At 48.6% G+C, this 20,565-nt stretch overlaps 1 protein-coding gene across 13 annotated transcripts in view; it reads left to right on the top strand.

Moving 5' to 3' along the window:
* EPB41L1 (erythrocyte membrane protein band 4.1 like 1) overlaps positions 1-20,565 on the top strand; it is a 70,094-nt gene that overhangs the window by 7,667 nt on the left and 41,862 nt on the right. For all 13 annotated transcript variants that reach the window (XM_036825844.1, XM_036825854.1, XM_036825856.1 and 10 more), the window contains 6 exons: positions 6,827-7,017; positions 7,932-8,096; positions 10,019-10,123; positions 10,735-10,777; positions 14,130-14,205; positions 19,663-19,881. In XM_036825844.1, the coding sequence (XP_036681739.1) occupies positions 6,841-7,017; positions 7,932-8,096; positions 10,019-10,123; positions 10,735-10,777; positions 14,130-14,205; positions 19,663-19,881 (785 nt within the window). In that variant the 5' untranslated portion in view covers positions 6,827-6,840. Of the gene's footprint in view, positions 1-6,826; positions 7,018-7,931; positions 8,097-10,018; positions 10,124-10,734; positions 10,778-14,129; positions 14,206-19,662; positions 19,882-20,565 lie in introns of those variants that run through there.

Genomic DNA, 20,565 nt, shown 5'->3' with positions numbered 1-20,565 from the left:
GAAACTGATGCTCAGAAAGGGGAAGTGACTCACCCAAGGCCCATCAGATAGGAAGTGGCAGAACTGAAACAAGAAACAGTGGTCCTGATTTTGAATTCAGCTCTTCCAAGTGTATTTGCCTTTCAATCTTGGGAAGTTTTTCCTTAGCCAGCTTCACCCCTGGGAGAAATTATTCAGCACGAACCCCCTGAGGCTGCTGAAATGTCATGTAGTGGGACGGACTTTGGAGCCAGAGAGACTTGGCACACCTTATGACCTTGGGCAAATCGGTAGACCTCTTTGGGTCTTTGTGTCCTCATCAGTAAAATCAGGCGGATAATAATCAGGAGTTTGGATGGAAAAGTCAGCCTCTTAAGGTCTAATAAGTTGTCAGGACAGGCTGGCTGGCTGGTAGCCAGAAAGGCTCCCGAGGTGAATGCAGCCCAGGTCTCTAGACTTGTCTCATTGGTGTTCCATCCACCCATCACCCATGTGTTTTTCCATTTATCCATCTACCCATCCATCTGACCCCAGACTCCCTGGGTTTGAATTCTGACACTGCTATTTACTGGCTGCGTGATCTTGGGCAAGTTACTTCACTTCTCAGTGCTTTAGTTTCTTCTTTTGTAAAATGGAGATATTAAGAGTACCTATTATAGGTTATTATGAAGATTAAATGAGTTAATTGATGTAAGATGCTTAGATCAGTGCCTGGTAAATAGCAAACTCTATAAATGTTAGCTTTATTATTGTTATTTATTAAGAACTGCGCTAAACCCTGGGGAAAATGGCAAATGAGACAGATAAATTTTTTTTTTTTTTTTTGGGCCACGCTGCACAGCTTGTGGGATCTTAGTTCCCTGATCAGAGATCAAACTCAGGCCTCCTGCAGTGGAAGCTCAGAGTCCTAACCACTGGACCGCCAGGGAATTCCTGAGATAGATAAATTTTTGTCTTTGTAGAGGAGGAATAGAAACAAGTAAGTAAGTCAGTCAATCAGTATAAGTTACGTTTGTGAACTTATGAAAAAACCAAACCCGGCATGCTTGCTTCATGGGAACAGAGTTTCTGTTTGAGGGGCGATGAAAAATTTTGGAAATAGATGGTAGTGGTTATTGTACAACATTGTGAATGTAATTAATGCCCCTGAATTGTTACACTTAAAAGTGGTTAAAATGGCAAAAACAAAATAAAGCAAAACCGAAAAACCAGCTATAACCAAAAAAATAGAAGGAGGGACCCACTTTAGACAGAGTGATCAAGGAGCACATAGATTGAGATCTGAAAGGTGAGAGATGTCAAGAGACAGGGGACAAGCCCACTGTCCCTGCAGAGGGACCATTAAGGGCAACCCCCAAGACAGGGGCAAGCCTGGCGTGGCTGAGGTGCAGACAGAAAGCCAGTGTGACACCATCGTCACAGTGATGGTGGCAATAGGGGTGGGGAAGTGGTGGGAGCTGAAGCAGGGGCTGTGTGCAGGGACCCAGAGCTTTGTAAAGAATTTCTGTTTTATTTTGATGGGAGGTCATTGGAGGTTTTAAAGAGGGCATCCAATGGAGTTTTGAAGAAATCCCTGTGGCTGCTCTGTGGAGAATAAACCCTAAGAGGGCCCGAGTGGCTACAGGGAGGCCATGGAAGAGATAGGCCAGCCATGCAGGCAGGAGCTGAGAGTGGCTTGGACCTGGATGGAAGTGGGGATGGAGAAAAAGAACAAATCCAATTTACTGGGCTCAGAGATGCTGAGTCATGCTAACCCTGGTGGGACAGCTTGATGTATAAACTGGTCGATTCATTTTAAATGAGAGGTACAACTGCAGGCCAAGTGGATATTGCCTCTTCTGGGCAAGGACACCCTCTCCCTGCAGGTTACCGAGATGGAAAGCCACAGCGTCTGAAGGCTGCTTAGTGACCCCGGAAGGCAAACCCGGGGAGCCAGCCAGTGGTTGCAATGTTGAAGAGCATCAGAGGCTGACAGCCTGCTGAGCTGGCCCCAGAGGGGGCCAGGCAAGCGTGCTGGGCCTCACTGGGCCCCTCTCTTCCAGACAGGGCTGGCGCAGGCACTGTCAGTATTTACTTCTCTGGCTGACCTTTCCCTTTTCTAATCCTGTGCATTTGGGTTTTCATATGTTAGTGTCATCAGTTAGGCTTTGCCGGCCTCTGTCTCCCTCTATCCATCTGTTCTGGGTGGGCACTTCTTTTTTGTTGTTTTTTTTCTGGCCGCGCCATGCAGCATGTGGGATCTTAGTTCCCCGACCAGGGATTCAACCCGTGCCCCCTGCAGTGGAAGCGTGGAGTCTTACCACTGGACCACCAAGGAAGTCCCTGGGTGGGCACTTCTAAACTCCTGCTTCGCAGACCACTCCCCACTCTGGCTTCCCATTACTGCTTGTAATTCTGGACCCTCTCAGGGTTGTTTTATTGGGTGCCCTCTTTATGTTATTTTCCTGAATCTCCATCACCCCCCCCCCCCGAGAGGGAGGGAGGACTATCTCTGTTTTATAGGTGAGGTGACCTTGGCTCAGAGGAGTGAAGTCACTTGCCCAAGGTCCCAGAGTGAGCTAGTGGTGGAGCCAGGCTCCGTGTCTAGGTCTGACTGACCTGGGTCTGCCCCCTGCCTTGCTGCCCTGCATGGAGGGGTCCGTGAGATGACTGTGTATGGAGTCCCTGATGCTGGGCCTGGCCCGCAGTGGCTCAGCAATGGGAGTCTTGCCCTTTCCAGCAGAGTAACACTTCTGACTCTTGCAAAGCTGCCAGCCCCCATCCCCCCACCCCACTCCTTCCCTTCTCCCTGACTCCAGCCTGTCCCTCCTGCCAGGCTGGGTGGAACTCACCTTTATAGGCTTCTTGTTCCAAGAAGTCAAGATATCAAGGCTCCTCCCTGTTCTCCGCACAGCCCTACTTATTCCCACATCTGGGCGTTTGCCCGCATAGTGACTCAGCCCAAATGCCTTCCCTGCCATCACCTGTCTAGAGTCTCCCTTTTTTCAAAACCTAACTCCCTCACCCTGCACTCCCTACCCTATAAGTCTTCTTTGGGAACGCCAGGCCATACTCCTGATCACCAGGTCCTAGAATCTTCTAGAGGCTGAAATGTACACTGGCAAATCTAAGTCACATCCTGGGTGAGTATCATCCTCCCGTGTCGCAATGAGCTCCACAGGAACCAGCACATGTCCCTCTGGGTCCCCTACAGTGCCTGGCTGGCTTGGCCGCCCAGCGGGCTCCATCAGTCTGTGCTGACCTGGGCCTGGGCAGAACTGTGCCCATGTGACCGGCTGGGGCAGAAGCCAAGGCCAGGTTCTTGGCTCGCTTTCTGTGCCCCAGTGAGAGAACCATGCCATTATCCCTGGACTTATGAGATAAAGAAGGATCTCATCATAGCTTTAAAAAATAATAATGTGATTTTTCTTTTTAATTCATAACTTTTTTTAGAGTTTAAACAGATTTTATTTATCTCTTTCTCATCCTGTCATACCAGGCCATGTGCATTGGAAAAATTTATTTTTTAACTTCTAGTTTTTTTAAATCATTCAAGAAATCTCCAAGTATAGTAGAGGAAATGAGAACTACAGTTAAACAGAAAGAAGAAAAAAATAATTTGTATACCTGCCTTCTAGAAACAACCATAGTTAATACTTTGCTGAAATTTCTGTAACTGTATGTGTGCATTAATCAAAATAGGGTCAATCTGTACAAACTGTTGTGTATCATGCTTTTTCACTCAGGTGAAAATTTTCCATGATTCCATGATTTAAAAAAAGAAAAAATTTATTTATTTGGCTGCATTGGGTCTTAGCTGCAGCACACGGGATCTTTCGTTGCAGCACGTGGGCTTCTCTCTAGTTGTGGCGCACGGGCTCCAGAGCTCATGGGCTCAGCATTTGGGGCACCCGGGCTCTCCAGTTGTGGCGTGTGGGCTCTGCAGGGCGCAGGCTTAGTTGCCCCGTGGCATGTGGGATCTTAGTTCCCCAACCAGGTACTGAACCCACGTCCCCTTCATTGGAAGGTGGATTCTTAACCACTGGACCAACAGGGAAGTCCCTTCCATGATATACATATATATATATATATTTTTTAAATATATTTATTTATTTATTTATTTTTGGCTGCATTGGGTCTTTGTTGCTGTGCGTGGGCTTTCTCTAGTTGCAGCGAGAGGGGCTATTCTTCGTTGCGGGGCACAGCCTTCTCATCGTGGTGGCTTCTCTTGTTGTGGAGCATGGGCTCTAGGCGCTCGGGCTTCAGTAGTTGCGGTACACGGGCTCAGTAGTTGTGGCTCGCAGGCTCTAGAGCGCAGGCTCAGTAGTTGTGGCACACGGGCTTAGTTGCTCCGCGGCATGTGGGATCTTCCTGGACCAGGGCTCAAACCCGTGTCCCCTGCATTGACAGGTGGATTCTTAACCACTGTGCCACCAGGGAAGTCCCACTCAAGCCTCTTTTGCTCTCCGGGTCTCACCTGTAAAAGAAGAGAAGACTGAATTATCTCAGAAGGCTTCCAGCTCCTTTCCTCTGAGGTTCTCCCAGCACCAGGCAGTCATGCCAGCAGCCTCTGCTGGAGACCTGGGTGGTGAAAGACTGGGATATTTATTTGAGATTACTCTCCTGGCTATTTCCAAGATGATGCAGGCCCAGGGAAGGTTCAGAGAGTACGGGCTGAAATCAGACTGAGGCAGAGGTGGGAGTAGATATGCTGGAGTCTCTGGGGCTCCCTGGACCCATGAGAGGCATGTGGATTCTGCTTCTCCCAGCACAAAACATACAGATTAGTCTATGGGTTTTGGTTGTTTTTTTTTTTTTTTTTTAAGCAAAATTAAGCAGGCATTTATTTTCAGCGTTCTTCCCTGTAGGCCTTATCTAGCGTTTGGGCTGATGTCCTCCAGTGAGGGCTTAGAAGAAATCCAGAGCCAGGCAGATATGTCTCAGTTTGACACCACGAGGCTGTGAGCCCCCCTGGAGCAGCTCTTCTTGCTTTGAGCTCTGGCACAGAGTCAGCACTTAGTGTCATATAAGCAACAGAGAGCCTTTATTTAACTGTGGCTTTAAATTATACCCTTAAAGCCCGGGGTAATGACATGAGTGGAAAGCATTTTTGGGTGGGGATGAGGCAATGTGGACCAAGGTCTTCCCTTCCTCCTCATCTTGTTAACAGTGGCATCCGTAACAACAGACCCTCTCATTTGTGCTATGAGCTCCAGCTTACAAAGTGTTCCACTCATTATCCACGAGGTGGGAATTGAGGATGCTCGTGGCCTCTCTAGGGCCCTAGAGATGTTGGGTGGCTGAGTGGGGTGCTCAGGGCCCCTGACTTTCTGTCCAGTGTCCCTTGCTTTGGGTGGGACTGGTGACCCCTGGAAGGCAGGGGGAGAAACTGAAGAATAAAAAGGAAACGTGGGGCTGGGGCTTGGAGCATGTGCACAGCCCAGGGTGAATCCCGTGTCTGTCTGTCTAACTGCCCATCCAAGGCCCCAAGGTGGGTGGGGTGAGGGAGGGACCTGCCAAGTCTCATCTGGATCTTTCTCATTTAGTATGATGGATTCAGAGGAAGGCTCTAGACTCAGGGGTGAGGGTTCCTGCTCATTTCTCTGTTACCCGGTTTTAGCTCCAAACTTTTTTTTTTTTTTTTTAGGTTTGTTTTCACCATTGGGGGTCAGAAATGGGTGCTTTTGCCTTCCTAAAAACAAACAAACAAACAAACAACTTGTGGGTTAAAAAAATATAGATGTATTTTTAAAATTATACAAGTAATTCCAAAGTGTATGAAGTAAAAAATGAAGCTCCCTCTCTTATCCCACCCTGTGGAACTCTCTCTTTTTCCTCTATCTACTTCTGAATTATTAACTTCTCTTAACAGTTTGGTAAGTATCTTTTCAGATCTTTTACTACATGTGCACAAACACAAAGATGTATTGTTGAGGTTATTGGTATTTTTTTTTAATATAAAAATGGGACCATGCCATTCTTTCTTTCTCTCTCTCTTTCTTTCTCTTTCTCCTTTTCTCTCTTTGCAATTTGCTTATTCCAAAGAGCAGCTGGGCAACAGGTCCTTGATTCTCTGAAATCTCCTCACTTCCTGCTCTGAGGGGGAAATGATAAGAATAGTCGGTTGCAGAGATAATTTCTAAGTCCCTTGCTTTTTTGGATGAGTCCTAGTGAGACCAACCGACTGCCCATTTGTGGCAGATGTGGAGCCCGAGCCCAGTTCGCCTGACTTTGACATCATCAGGGCTATGCGTTTTTTAAGAGTACCTTCCTGCGTTATCCCTTTAAGTACATCCTGACAACATCCCTGTGAAGTCAGGGGGCAGGAATTATTGAGGCTTGGGGCATGAAGAGCCTTGTCGGACGTCAGGGCTGGAAAGGCCGGGAGCACAGGGCTCTTTGGGTTGAGTTCCATTTATCCAACATTGATTGAGGGGCTACCGCGTGCCAGGTGCTGTAGTGGGAGAGAGAGCCTGGCCAAGGGCCTGCCTGGAGGTGGTCACTGACTGTCCCTGGTGCTCTTGGCAGAGCGGGGCCACCTGGAGAGACTCTCCTCGCCCTTAGGAAGGGCCCTGATTCCAGACCTGGGCCAAGAGCTTGGAGTCCCTGAGGAGCTATATGGGCACAAGGGTGGGTGGGGGTCTGTGACCTCGGCTGTTGCCACTGACCCCTCACTTCTCATGACTCTGTCCCCATCCTCACTTCCTCTGTCTCTCCCTCCCTCCCTCCTCCTTCTCTCTGTGGCTCTTTGTCCATTTTTCTCCATCTGTCTCTCTGCATGTGTGGTTCCTGTCCCCCTCGCACCGTTCTGTCGCACCATTGCTGCCCCTCTCCCCCATCACATGCTCTCTCCTTCGTGCCAATGCAGGCGTGCTGGTCACCATGACAACAGAGACAGGCCCAGATTCTGAGGTGAAGAAGGCTCAGGAGGAGGCCCCGCAGCAGCCTGAGGCAGCCGCCGCAGCTACCACCCCTGTGACCCCCGCAGGCCACGGCCATCCCGAGGCCAACTCCAATGAGAAGCATCCGGCCCATCAGGACGCTCGGCCTGCTGAACAGGTGTGTGCCTGAGAGCACGGGATCCCTCTTCCTGCCCAGCCCGTCCTCCAGGAGGGAGGAAAGAAGGAAACTGAGATGTATTATTGACCCATTACATGCCAAGCACTGTGCAGGGGGCATAGTGTTCATTTTTATAATTAATTCTCTGAGACCTAAGAAGGTAACTATTGATTTCCCCATTTTACACTTGGGGAAACAGAGCCTCAGCAGGATGAAGTGAGTTACCCAAAGTCACATTGCTATAAAGTGACAGAAGTGCAAGTCAAATCTAGATCTGATTTTGAAAATCGGTGTTCTTTCAACCTTATTTTCCTATCCCCCAAGGCTGTCCATTCTAGCGGGGCAAGCCCAGGGTGACTGCAGAGCAAAATTCATCACCCTAAAAAGAGACAGGGGGCTTGGGGGTTCATCTAGCCATTGAATTCACACCTCCCCTAATTCACAACTGGACCAGAGAGGGGAGGGACTTGGCCAAGGTCATTGAGGGTGTCAGTGACAGAGTTAGGACCAGTGGGCAGGGCTCTGACCTCCCTTCCCTCCACTAGATCAGTCCCAGCCTCATGCTAGACCCAGTGACAGACTGAGAAGGAGGAGACCATGTCCTGATCACTCATGCACTGTTCTAGGCAGATAGGACAGCTCTGGCCTCTGGGTGTGGTTTTTGTGGGATGCTCCCGCCTGCAGGGGAGCAGTGGACCCCTCGTATGAGCCCACCCATTGTACGCAGAAGCTCTGACTCTCTTCCTGCACACACCCACCATAGACCGTGGTCACCTGGGGGGAGTCTTAGAGGGCAGTGGCTCTCATTTTGGGGTCTGTCTGAGCCCCAGCTGCATCCTTATTGCATCTCATTTGGATGAAAGGCTATGGTTTCTAGCTCGCTGACTAAACCCTTCCCTTGGTTGGACCTGCAGAGCCTAGACATGGAGGAGAAGGACTACGGGGAGGCCGATGGCCTGTCAGAGAGGACCACGCCCAGCAAGGCCCAGAAATCGCCCCAGAAGATTGCCAAGAAATACAAGAGTGCCGTCTGCCGAGTCACTCTGCTCGATGCCTCTGAGTATGAGTGTGAGGTGGAGGTAGGGAGCACCACAGGCCCCGTCCCTGGTCGACCGTCCTCAGAGCCAGGACAGGCCTCTGTGCGCATTCAGCCTGGGCCAAGCCAGAGGGCGTCCACTCTTCATGGAGGCCTGGACCGACTGCCGCGTCCTGGGGAGATGACCCGGCCAGCCCTCCTGTGCACAGATGGTGGCACTGAGGCCCGCAGAGGGCTCTTCTGATTGCAGATAGTGTTAGGCGAGGCACAGGGCTGGTGCCAGGAAAAGGCTTCTCAGGGTGGCTGTACCTTGGCAAGGAGTCGCCGTTTCAGGGCTGATCTGTAGCCTGGTAGGACCTGGGCTCTTTCATCTCGCCCAGCAGACGCTGAGGTTTCAACCAGAATCATTTTCATGTATATAACGGGTGTGGAGGAGGGTTCTTCCTGTGAAGCACCCTATCCAGGGCACCAGGACAAACTGGTCACTCGAGGCTTCCGTGGTGAGGTGTCCCCCAGGCATAGGGAGGTGGCCCATTGGAAGGACCCTCCCCCCCAGGCTGTGGAGACACCCTGTGGCATGGCTCTGGCCCACAGTGGGTGGCTGGGCAGACACCTCCTCTCTGGGGTCAGCCCTCCTGGCCCCACATGTAGCATCTCCCTTTCCTGTACGGGCTGGAACTCCCACCCAAATTCTGAGCTCTCACTCGCCCCCTTCGAGGTTCTGCCCCGGTCCAGGCACCATTCCTGGCCCGTCCAGGTGTATGGAAGAGTCCAGAGGGTGGCCTTACTGCTGAGAGTGACAGGACCCACCTCCCTTTCTCCCCCGATCCCTGGTCTTAACGGACCGACTTCTGAGGCCTGGGAGGCTGGCTCTGTCGTCTTTGCCGGGTTGGGTTTTTTTTTTTTTTTAATGTTTATTTCTTCCATATAAAGGTTGCAGGGTGGACACCTTGCCTACTCCTGGGCAAAACAGAGGGATATCTTCTCCCTCTTCCCTCCTGCCCATGGTGGCCCCAAGGTGCTGTTTCAGCTGCTCTAGAAGAGTGTAAGGGTTTGACCGAGGCCACTCTCTCTGAAGGTCTCCTCCAGGCTCAGGAATCCCTTGGTTTTCCAGCTACTCCCCACAGTCAGGCCTGGCGCCAGTCCCCGGTGGCCTACCCAGACCTTGCAGGGACCCCACCCGCTCCCTGGAGTCCACTGCCTCTTTGGGTAGTGACTGCTTCACACGCCCCCTGCCCCGTGATCTCTTTATTGATGCTTATCCTCACCCCTGTGGGTTTGGGGTACCCAGCCAGGTTCTGGGCTTTGTCTTCTGAATCCTCAGGCCCAGATGGTGTTCAGAGAGGTACCACGCCTTGCTGATGGGAGTTGTGGGGAGAAGGTGGTTCGAACGGTGCTGCTTGCAACTGAGGCTGATTTAGGCTCTGTGAGCCCCCGTGGAACCTCACTTGCGGCCTGGGTAGAGGTGATGCTCCCTTAGTGTAAGGGGAGGGGCCAGGGGAGGAGAGTCACGCTGTGACCCTGAGTCCCAGGCCCTCCCCTCCTCCCCTGCCCATGTCCCTCACAGGTCAGGTGGCTTGTCTCTTCCTCTCACACTCAAAACTCAGACTTTTGGTTTTCTGCTCCTTGGGTCCAACTTAGCCTGTTTCTCCTAATCACTGTACAGGAAGGAAAAATCAGTCACTCCCGCACCCCACTCTGGCTTTCCCCCAAGCAGGTCTGAGTTCTAGGAAGACCCCAGGAGGGCTTGGAAGAAGGCAGTTGATGGGCTAGGCATTAGTGTCCCCCCAAGATTCCTTAGGACTTGGAGAGCAGAGCCACGTGGGTGGCAGGAGTGCTGAGATCCTCCCCAGATGCTGGAAACCTCTTGCGGGTTTTCACGTCGTCCTGGTGGAGCCTGGGACATCTCCCCGCCCCACCCTGAGGTGTGTTCCGGCCTCACGGCAGCTCTGCTCTTCTCTTCAGAAACACGGCCGGGGCCAGGTGCTGTTTGACCTGGTCTGTGAGCACCTCAACCTCCTGGAGAAGGACTACTTTGGCCTGACCTTCTGTGATGCCGACAGCCAGAAGGTACCTGGGCTGGGGAGCGGGGCTGGCTGGAAGGCCTTCCCTGGGTGGGTGGGGGGGTCTCTTCCCTTAGGCCCCCATTGGCCTGGCCACATCCCATGGCTTCCATCAGCCCTCAGCTCTTCATTAGGTACCTTCTGTCTGCACGCCTCCAGGGTTCAGCCTGCCCTGTCCATCCTCAGTTCTCTGTCTCCCCTGTGCCCCTGTCCTTCCTTGGGGGCCTGCGAGTCAGCCTCAGATGGGTATCTGGAGAGCCGTGGCATGGCTTCCTGCGGGAGCTGAGGCACTCACCCCCAGCCCCTCTTCCCTACCCTTGGGAAGCTCCTGCCTGAGTTTCCTTCTTCCCACCAATCCCACTGCAGCTGCATTACCCGTTCACCGTGCTGCCTCCAAGCAATGCCAGGCCCAGGGCCCCGGGTCCCAAACCCTGAGTGAAGCCAGGCCTTGTTCCCTCACCTCCCAGTCCCAGGGGAAGGGACCCAGACAGCTCAGCCAGGGAAGGGTGTTCCCAGCTAAGGGGCTGTTGGCAGGCTATTTCGGGATGTTTCTCTCTCGTAGCCCTACCCAAGTCCCCTCCACTGTCTCCCTCTAAAGAACTCTATCTTCTCCTACAGAACTGGCTGGACCCCTCCAAGGAAATCAAGAAGCAGATCCGGAGTGAGTGACTTGCTGTGGTTGGAACTGGTAGTGGAAGGGTGGAGGTGGGGCTCCAGGCCTTGAGGGCCCTAGTTGTGCTGCTTCTTCCTCCTTTGGGAAGTGCGTTCGGACCCATGAGTTCGTTTGCTGTGTGTGGCAGATCTTGGGGAAGGCAGGGTATTGTTTTATAGATGAGGAGCCTGAGGCCTGCATAGGAGGAATGACCGTCTGGAGTCACCCAGCAGGTTAGCAGAGGGATCACAGCTGCCTTCAGGATGTCAGCCCTGGAAGGGACCTGCAGAGTCATCTAGGACAAGGGGACAAACCGATGGCCTCAAAACAGCCACCCTTCTGTCCAGGGCCAGGGCGGGCTTCGGTGGTCAGTGACCTTTGACTCAGATCAGATTCCTTGTCCCCACAGTACTCTAGGCCACTCTGCCAACTGAGAGGAGTGAACGTGTCCTGTGTTTAATGATGGGTGACTGAGGCCCAGAAAGAGGCAGTTATTTACCCAAGATCACAGAGTGAGGTATGGGCCACGCCAGGTCCTGAGCCCTGGCCTCCCAGCACCATCCTGCACTCTTTTCAAGGCCTGGGTCGAAGACAGATGAGCAGGCCAAAAACCTGTCTTTTCTGGCCCAGAGGAAAAAAGGCATGTTGGGAGGGGCGGGGCAGCCTTCAAACGCCAGAAGGGGGAGGTAGGTGGCCTCAGCCAGGGGGCATGCAGTGAGTGGGGACTTGGAGCCTAGAGGCAGCGGTGCCTCCACTGGGGGCTCCTCCCCTTGGCTGTGCTTGGGCTTCCTGGTCCCCTGGCTGGAAAGCTATAGCCAAGCCTGTTGCCGTGACAGCAGGCAGCTGGGCCTTAGGGATGCCAGCTGACTATGCAGGAGGGGGCTTGAGGGATGCTTCCTGCAGCCTCCTGTCAGTTGGAGATAAAGAGGCAGGCTCACGGACAGAGCCACCTTCTCTGGGGCCAACAGGGTCCTAGGCCTGGCCTTTATGCTGTCCCCAGGAACCCCAGCCCAGCTGGGAGGCCTGGCTCTCATGCCTGAAAGAATCAGAACGCACACCGTGGCTGAGAGTGTTTGAGAAGGACCAGGACCTTAGAAAAGAGAAGCTCCTGACAGAATCTTTGGGTCTCGGCTCCCTCCCCAGGGCAAGAAGTGATCCCCTCGGGTTATGAAGGAGCAGGGCTTCCTCCTTTATTTAGTAAAGCCACAGTCTCTGTTCCTACCCCTGCAGTTTCCACCCATTCACCCCAGTTCTGGCTTCTGGGGCCCCCACAGAGCAATTTTTTACCCACTTTCTTGATCTGTGACAACTCCAACCTTCTGAAGGTGGCACCTGAGTCCTTATGTCCTGGCCTTCAGAGTTGGGTATATTTCCTCCCAAATCTCAGGGCCCATCACCTAGGGCACTGGGGGCAATTCCTCCACCTCTCTGGATTCCCGCATCTCCCTAGCAAGTGGATTAGTGATTACTGCCTCACTAGGTGGGGATGAAGTTTCAGTGATGTGAGTGTGGACAACAGCCAGCACATAGTAGGTGCTTCACATAGTAGGAGGCAATCTGGTTGTGACGGTTTAAAAGGACAGACGCGGGAAGTAGACCGCCTGGATTTGAGTCCTGACTCCATCACTACTTCTCGTGTTATTTAATTGCTCTGTGCCTCATCATCTGTAAAGTGGGGGTAACCCTTATCTTTAGGGTTGTTGTGAGGATTAAATGAGTTATTAGGTGTTCAACACCTAAAAGGTGCCTGCCCATAGTAACACCCAGTTTGTATTAGCCATTATTATTTTTATTAATTATTACCATTATTCTCTCGCTCTCTTTTTTTCTTGGCTGTGCTGTGCGGCTTGTGGGATCTCAGCTCCCCGGCCAGGGATTGAACCCTGGCCATGGCGGTGAAAGCCCGGAATCCTAACAACTAAGCCACCAGGGAACTCCCCCATTATTATTCTTGAGACCGGGATTGTTTCCCCTTGAGGCTGCTGTTTCCAAGGAGTCAGCTGCAGTCAGGAGCCTAGGTTGTGGAGTCATATGATCAGAGGCTAGACCTGTTTTCTATTGCTGACTAGCTGGGTGATCCTGGGAGAATGACTTAACCTCTCAAAACCTTCATCTATTAAAAGGAAAGTCTACCTCAGGATCACTATAAAGATTAAATTCCAAAAACACGTGTCAAGTTCTTAGCAAGCCAAGCGACCAGCACTTAGTAAGTGTTGGAGACATGACAGCTGTATGGTGAAGATGGTGATGCCCACAGGGACAAGGATGGTAGTGATGGCATGGCCTCCAGCCCTTCTGTCCACAGCCCTGCCCTGGATGGGCCTCTCTTTCTCACTTTGTCAGAGGTCCCTTTAGAGCATGGAGCCCGAAATGTCCCAGGGGTGGTCTGACCATTGTTCTGGATTATGGCCTTTCATCAAGGCCTCCTCCCTCCCCCCCTCTTCTTAAGTGGTCATCCCTCTTCTTGGTTTGCAGAGCTTGTTTCCAGCTGAAACCTCAGCATTTATTTTTCTCTACCTTGTAAATGTGTACCATTGATTTTTCATATCTAAACGTGGAGGTTAACATTTACCCCTGTGAAATGTTCTTTGTTACTTTTAGCCCATTATATTTGCTTCTGGGTCTTGTTTATAATCCAATTCTGCCATCTGAGATGGAGTCAACATCATATAGGGCAGAGTTTTGCAACATGTTTTCTGAGAAACTTTAATCTGGAAGGATGCCCTGTGACAAATGGATGCAACAGGTCAAATGGATTTTGGAAACTCTTGAATGCATGTCCCCCTTCAAGAGGTGCAATGCACAGTAGCAGAGTGAGGGCTCTGAGAAGTCCAAAGTTAGGAAACCTGTTTAATGTGGTATTTTCTAGATTAATTATCTTCCCACTAATGTCCTGGGGCACAGACTTTGGTGTAGAGGGAAGAGCATGGGCTCTGGATCCAGGTGGCCTGGGTCTGAACCTCAGCATTGCCACTTCCTAGCTTGTGACCTTGGACTGGCCACTTTACTGCCTGGGCCTCACCGTCCTCATTTACAAAATGGGTTTAATCATAGGACTTACTTACAGGGATGTTATGAGGTTTAATGAAGCAATGTTTGTAAAGTAATTAACAGCATGCCTGGCATGCACCATTGTTTTCTTTCTTTCTACCTTCCTTCCCACTGCTAGTTCACAAGTCTGTTAATCTGGGCCTCAGTCTCCTCATCTGTCAAGTGGGAATAATGTGCCAGGGTCTCTTATTGGATTGTCCTAAGATGATTGTTATGGGAAGACTGAAAAATTGCCCATGGCGTGGTGCATCTGGGCCACCCACGGGGGAGATGGGGCCTCTCTGATCTCTCCCCCATCTTCTCCTCTCAGGCAGCCCCTGGAATTTTGCCTTCACAGTCAAGTTCTACCCCCCTGACCCTGCCCAGCTGACAGAAGACATCACAAGGTGAGGGCTGGGGAGGGGTGGTGGTGGAAGGGGATGGACACAGAGCCCTGGGAGACACAAGGTGGTATATGGGTACATGATGGCAGGTGCAAGCCCAGATGCCTACTGAGGCCAGGCAGACAGCATCAACAAGGGAAACCAACTCAGTGCAAGAGAAAGTGATGCAAACAGAGTGGTCGATGGCAACTGACCCTTGACTTCAGAGGGAGAGGTGTCACGGGGAACAGTGGGGCTCAGTGTGAATTCAAGAGGACAGATGCCGCTTAAAACGGTTGCTGTTCTGCTCGGGCAGTCACTGCCATGTGGGAATCAGGTCTGATAGTTGGAGTGAAGCTAGAGATTTGAGAGTAAAAACCACACTTTTAAAATATTGGAAACTAATTTAAACTCTTAAAAAGCATGGTGTGGGCCATCTCTGGGTAGGATAAACCAGACATGTCTGAAGGCTGATGTGCTGGCTGGACCACCAGGTTTTAACTTTGGGGATAGGAGGGATTAGAACACAGATGCCTTTGCAAGTGGGAGTTTGGTCCTGTGTGCTACTCTGTGCACATGGCAGGCGTGTGGGAGTCAAATGAGGCATGTGACCATCCCAGGGAGGCAAGCCCAGGCTGCTGGGGTGAACGTGGATTGTAGGTGCAGGCCTTGTGCCTCAGTGCCAGTAGATAACAAGGCTTAAAGATTAGAAGGGGGTGCAAAGCATCTCTCAGGATGAGAGCTTCCATGGGGCTCATCCTGCCTCTGAAATCCAAAACAGGGAGGGGCCTTTCTCTTTATCTAAGCCCCTTCCAAAGAGTTAGTCTTACTTTACAATATCCTGGGGCTGTGTCATCCGTGTACTGGGCCCTAAACACCCACCAACCATAGGATGTGGCTTGGAGTTATTCCTACAGCAGGAGAGGGAGCTACTAAGCCATCCTCTGTCTCCCATTGGGTCCCTCCTTAATCTCTGCCATTTGCCAGGCAATGGGCCAAGGTCAAGATACCGACTCTGGCCTTGGGAGATAAAACAGATATCCCTGGAATAGATCAGACCTGAGGCCTTGGCCTCATTAGCCCTGCTCTAATCCCTGAGGTCAGCTTGGGGCCAAGGTGGCAGCAGCAGGCTCTAAACTTCATTCCCGAAAGGGCTGAGAGCTTTAGACCAATACAGCCCCCATCCCCTGGTCTTGCCCACTGGTGCCTCTCCTCTTTGTGCTGGTCCCTGGACATTGGACCTCTAGGGACACCAGGAAGGAAGTTAGCCCTGCCCGATGTGGCTGGCCTCAGAGGATGGGGTGATAGTAGCAGCTGATTTAGTCAAAAATATTTAGAACCCAAATAAACTGGTCAGAATGACAAAGTGACTGAAATGAAAGACTGATCAGTGTGTTTGGTAATGATTTCTGAATTTGGAGACTTTTGAATGATATGCTTATAAGCCCACACTCGGTGCCTGTAATGTTTGAGCTGCTGCTGATTCTGAGCCTCTGCCGTGGCTCTGAGCACACACTGAGACCGCATGTATTGTACTTTTGGCCAGAGCTTCAGTTCTGACTGCAAAATAATGTCGTGGAGCAGTAAAAACTATACTAAGTAAAGCCACTTAAAAGGAAAAGAAACAAGCAATTGGAAAAAAAAATGGTGAAACATAGCAAAGTGGGCAAGGAGGTATTGCAGGCTGAGCATGAACTGGAATATTAAAAAAAAAATACACAGTAACTTAAAAAGCAATAAAAAGTGCTTTGAAATGGTTCTAAAAATTGTAAAATCATCCAAGTGTGCATGAAAGTTATAAAAAAAATCATGGCCTAGTGGTTGGAAATGTTTCTTTTAAACCAATTTGGACAATTCGTTTAAAGCTGGAGCCAAATAAAAAAGTTTTGAGAAAACATTGGCAAACAGTTTTGTCCAGACAGTGGAATATGGTGCAGAAGTTAAAATGAATAAAGTCAGGTCACGTGTGCTGACATGGGAAGGGCTCTAAGGCACATAGTTGGGAGTGAAAAAGCAAGCTATGTGGTCAGATATAGCATTTGATAGCATTTACATGATAAAAACACCCATGAACCAAAACCACATGCATTTTAAAAAATTTATTTTATTGAAGTATAGTTGATTTACAATGTTGTGTTAATTTCTGCTGTACAGAAAATGATTCAGTTATATATACATATATACATATTCTTTTTCATATTCTTTTCCATTATGGTTTATTATAGGATATTGAGTATCGTTCCCTGTGCTATACAGTAGGACCTTTTTGTTTATCCATTCTATATATAATATTTTGAATCTGCTGATCCCAAACTCCCATTCCATCCCTCCCCCACCCCCTCTCCCCTTTGGCAACCACAAGTCTGTTTTCTATGTCTGTGAGTTTGTTTCTGTTTCATAGATAAGTTCATTTGTGTCATATTTTAGATTCCACATATAAGTGATATCATGTGGTATTTGTCTTTCTCTTTCTCACTTCACTTAGTATGATAATCTCTAGTTGCATCCATGTTGCTGTAAATGGCAATATTTCATTCTTTTTATGGCTGAGTAATATTCCATTGTATATATGTACCACATCTTCCTTATCCACTCATCTGTCGATGGACATTTAGATTGCTTCCATGTCTTGGCTAATGTAAATAGTGCTGCTGTGAACATAGGGGTACATGTATCTTTTCTTAATTACAGTTTTTTCCGGATATATGCCCAGGAGTGGGATTGCTGGATCATATGGCAACAGTATTTTTAGTTTTTTGAGGAACTTCCTTACTGTTTTCCATAGTGGCTGCACCAATTTACATTCCCACCAACAGTGTAGGAGGGTTCCCTTTTTTCCACACCCTCTCCAGCATTTGTTATTTGCAGACTTTTTAACGATGGCCATTCTGACCGGTGTGAGGTGGTACCTCATTGTAGTATTGATTTGCATTTCTCTAATATTTACCAATGATGAGCATCTTTTCATGTGCCTATTTGCCATCTATATGTCTTTTTGGAGAAATGTCTATTTAGGTCTTCTGCCCATTTTTTGATTGGGTTGTTTTGTTTTTTTCGTTATTGAGTTGTATGAGCTGTTTGTATATTTTGGAAATTAAGCCCTTGTTGGTTACATCATTTGCAAATATTTTCTTCCAGTCCGTAGGTTGTCTTTTTGTTTTGTTTATGGTTTCCTTTGCTGTGCAAAAGCTTGTAAGTTTGAAAAAAAAAAAAAATCTTGTAAGTTTGATTAGGTTCCATTTGTTTACTTTTGATTTTATTTCTATTGCCTTGGGAGACTGACCTAAGAAAACGTTGGTATGATTTATGTCAGAATGTTTTGCCTATTTTCTCTTCTAGGAATTTTATGATGTCCTGTCGTATATTTAAGTCTTTAAGCCATTTTGAGTTTATTTTTGTGTACGGTGTGAGGGTGTGTTCTAACTTCATTGGTTTACATGCAGCTGTCCAACTTTCCCAACACCATTTGCTGAAGAGACTGTCTTTTCCCCATTGCATATTCTTGCCTCCTTTGTCGAAGATTAATTGACCATAGGTGTGTGGGTGTATTTCTGGGCTCTCTGTTCTGTTCCATTGATCCATATGTCTGTTTTTGTGCCAATATCATGCTGTTTTGATTACTGTAGCTTTGTAGTATTGTCTGAAATCTGGGAGGGTTATGCCTCCTGCTTTGTTCTTTTTTTTTAAATAAATGTATGTATTTATTTATTTATTTATTTTTGGCTGCATTGAGTCTTCGTTGCGGCGTGCGGGCTTCTCATTGCAGTGGCTTCTCTTGTTGCGGAGCACGGGCGGGCTTCAGTAGTTGTGGCTCACGGGCTGTAGAGTGCAGGCTCAGTAGTTGTGGTACATGGGCTTAGTTGCTCCGCTGCAGGTGGGATCTTCCCAGACCAGGGCTCGAACCCGTGTCCCCTGCATTGGCAGGTGGATTCTTAACCACTGCGCCACCAGGGAAGTCCCTCCTGCTTTGTTCTTTTTCCTCAGGATTACTTTGGCAATTCTGGGTCTTTTATGGTTCCATATAAATTTTAGGATTATTTGTTCTAGTTCTGTGAAAAATGTCATGGGTAATTTGATAGGGATTGCATTAAATCTGTAGATTGTTTTGGATAGTATGGCCATTTTAACAATGTTAATTCTTCCAATCCAAGAGCACGGGATATCTTTCCATTTCTTTGAATCATCTTCAGTTTCCTTTATTAATGTTTTATAGTTCTCAGCATATAAGTCTTTTACCTCCTTGGTCAGGTTTATTCCTAAGTATTTTATTTTATTTTTGGTGTTATTTTAAAAGGGATTTTTTCAGCAATAATGGAGCTTCTGCATGTAGAGGATTGGTAACTTGTTCCATGGTGGCAAGAAAGAAGTCTTTTTTTTTCTTGCTGTATAATGTTTCAGTTTTAATAATTTTGAAGCACTTGGATGCATTCAGAAATTAAAAATAAAAACCATAGATAAAAAAATAAAAGGGATTTTTTTTTTTTTACATTTCCTTTCTGATATTTCATTGTTAAGTGTAAAGAAATGCAACCAATTTCTGTATGTTAATCTTGTATCCTGCTGTCTTGCTGAATTCATTTGTCAGTTCTAGCAGTTTTTGTGTGGCATCTTTAGGGCTTTCTATATATAGTATCATGTCGTCTGTGTATAATGACAATTTTACCTCTTCCCTACCAATTTGGATACATTTTATTTCTTTTTCCTGACTGATTGCTGTAGCAAGGACTTGAAATACTATGTTGAACAGAAGTGGTGAGAGTGGGTATCCTTGTCTTGTTCCAGATTTTAGCGAGAAGGCTTTCAGCTTTCACTGTTGAGTATTATATTGGCTATGGGTTTGTCATAAGTAGCTTTTATTATGTTGAGATACGTTCCCTCTTATACGCACTTTCATAAGAGTTTTTATCATGAATCGATGTTGAATTTTATCAAATGCTTTTTCTACATCCATGGAGATGATCATGTGAAAACCACATGCATTTCTATACGTCCATGGAGGAAAAAGGTCTAACACCACAGGGATAACAGGAGTGACCTCTGGGGGAGGGAGTTAGGACTGAGAATGGACATCAAGAGGAAATTTAGAATTATCTCTAAAGTTTACATGTTTCCCACAGTAAGAGTATATTAATAGTATAATTAAAAATACATCACATTTTAAAAAAATGGTTAAACCAGCAAAGCAGTCCTAATTTAGCTTGAAAATGAGTTAGAAATTGAAAATGTTCCTATAGTAGGAAAAATCCCTCAAACTTAGAAGTGAACAAAAATGCTTAACGTTGCATGAAATGTTACATAACCATCTTCTAGGATACACCCAAAGTATTAACACACGACATGCCAGTGTCTGGGAACATTCCTCTTCTGCTGCGCTGAGCGTTGATCAGTTACCGATGCTGATGGATCGGTGGGCAGCTGTGCTTGGGGGAATCTAGGGAGGGAGTGGCCCCCGTGCCCATGCCAGCTCTCCCCTATGTCCAGATACTACCTGTGCCTGCAGCTGCGGGCGGACATCATCACGGGCCGCCTGCCCTGCTCCTTCGTCACGCATGCCCTGCTGGGCTCCTATGCCGTGCAGGCTGAGCTGGGCGACTATGATGCCGAGGAACATGTGGGCAACTATGTCAGTGAGCTCCGCTTCGCCCCTAACCAGACCCGGGAGCTGGAAGAAAGGATCATGGAGCTGCACAAGACGTACAGGTGAGAGGGCCTCCGCCCAGGCCTCCCCTTGCTCCTTGCCCTGTTGGCCAGAACCTTCCTGGCTAGGCCACCGGATCGTATGCTGTAAGTACCCCACCTGGCTCTGCCGCTAACGTGAGGTGTGTCTGAGAGCACATCATCTCATCAGATGGGAATGATGGTAACTTGCTATGTGACCTTAAATGACCGCTTGGGACCTCAGGTTCTTAAGCTCTTGTACTGGTGTGGTAATTCCCTGTCCTTGGCCTCTGAGAATCGGTCTCTTTAACTGCCAATTGGAGATGATAATAATGATTGTGTGTCCCTGGGTAAGTGTCCTGATGTCTCCGGGCATAAAGTTCAAAAGTTTACATTCTAAAGTCAGACCGTCTGGTTCACCTTTTGGCTCTGTCTCTTTCTAACCAGGGGATCTCGGGCTGGTCATTTCACTTTCCTGTGCTTTAGTTTCCTCATTTGTTTAATGTGGGCACTAGTAAAACCTATGCTGTAGGGTCCTGGAGGGGCTAAATGGTGCCTATTAGAGACACACTGCATGGTGGCTATTATTGTTGCTCTGTGATTTGAGGGGTTGAGTAGTTGATTGTGCAGTGGAAAGCAGCTTGTGCCAGGAGTTAGAAGATAGTTAACTACTTGTGTGATTATGGGCTGGCTATTTAACCCATCAGCCCGATTTTTTACCTGTAT

Source organism: Balaenoptera musculus, chromosome 15, assembly GCF_009873245.2.
Source record: "Balaenoptera musculus isolate JJ_BM4_2016_0621 chromosome 15, mBalMus1.pri.v3, whole genome shotgun sequence".
NCBI lineage: Eukaryota > Metazoa > Chordata > Mammalia > Artiodactyla > Balaenopteridae > Balaenoptera > Balaenoptera musculus.
Note: the sequence above shows the minus strand (reverse complement) of the source record. Positions and strands in the feature narration are given on the sequence as shown.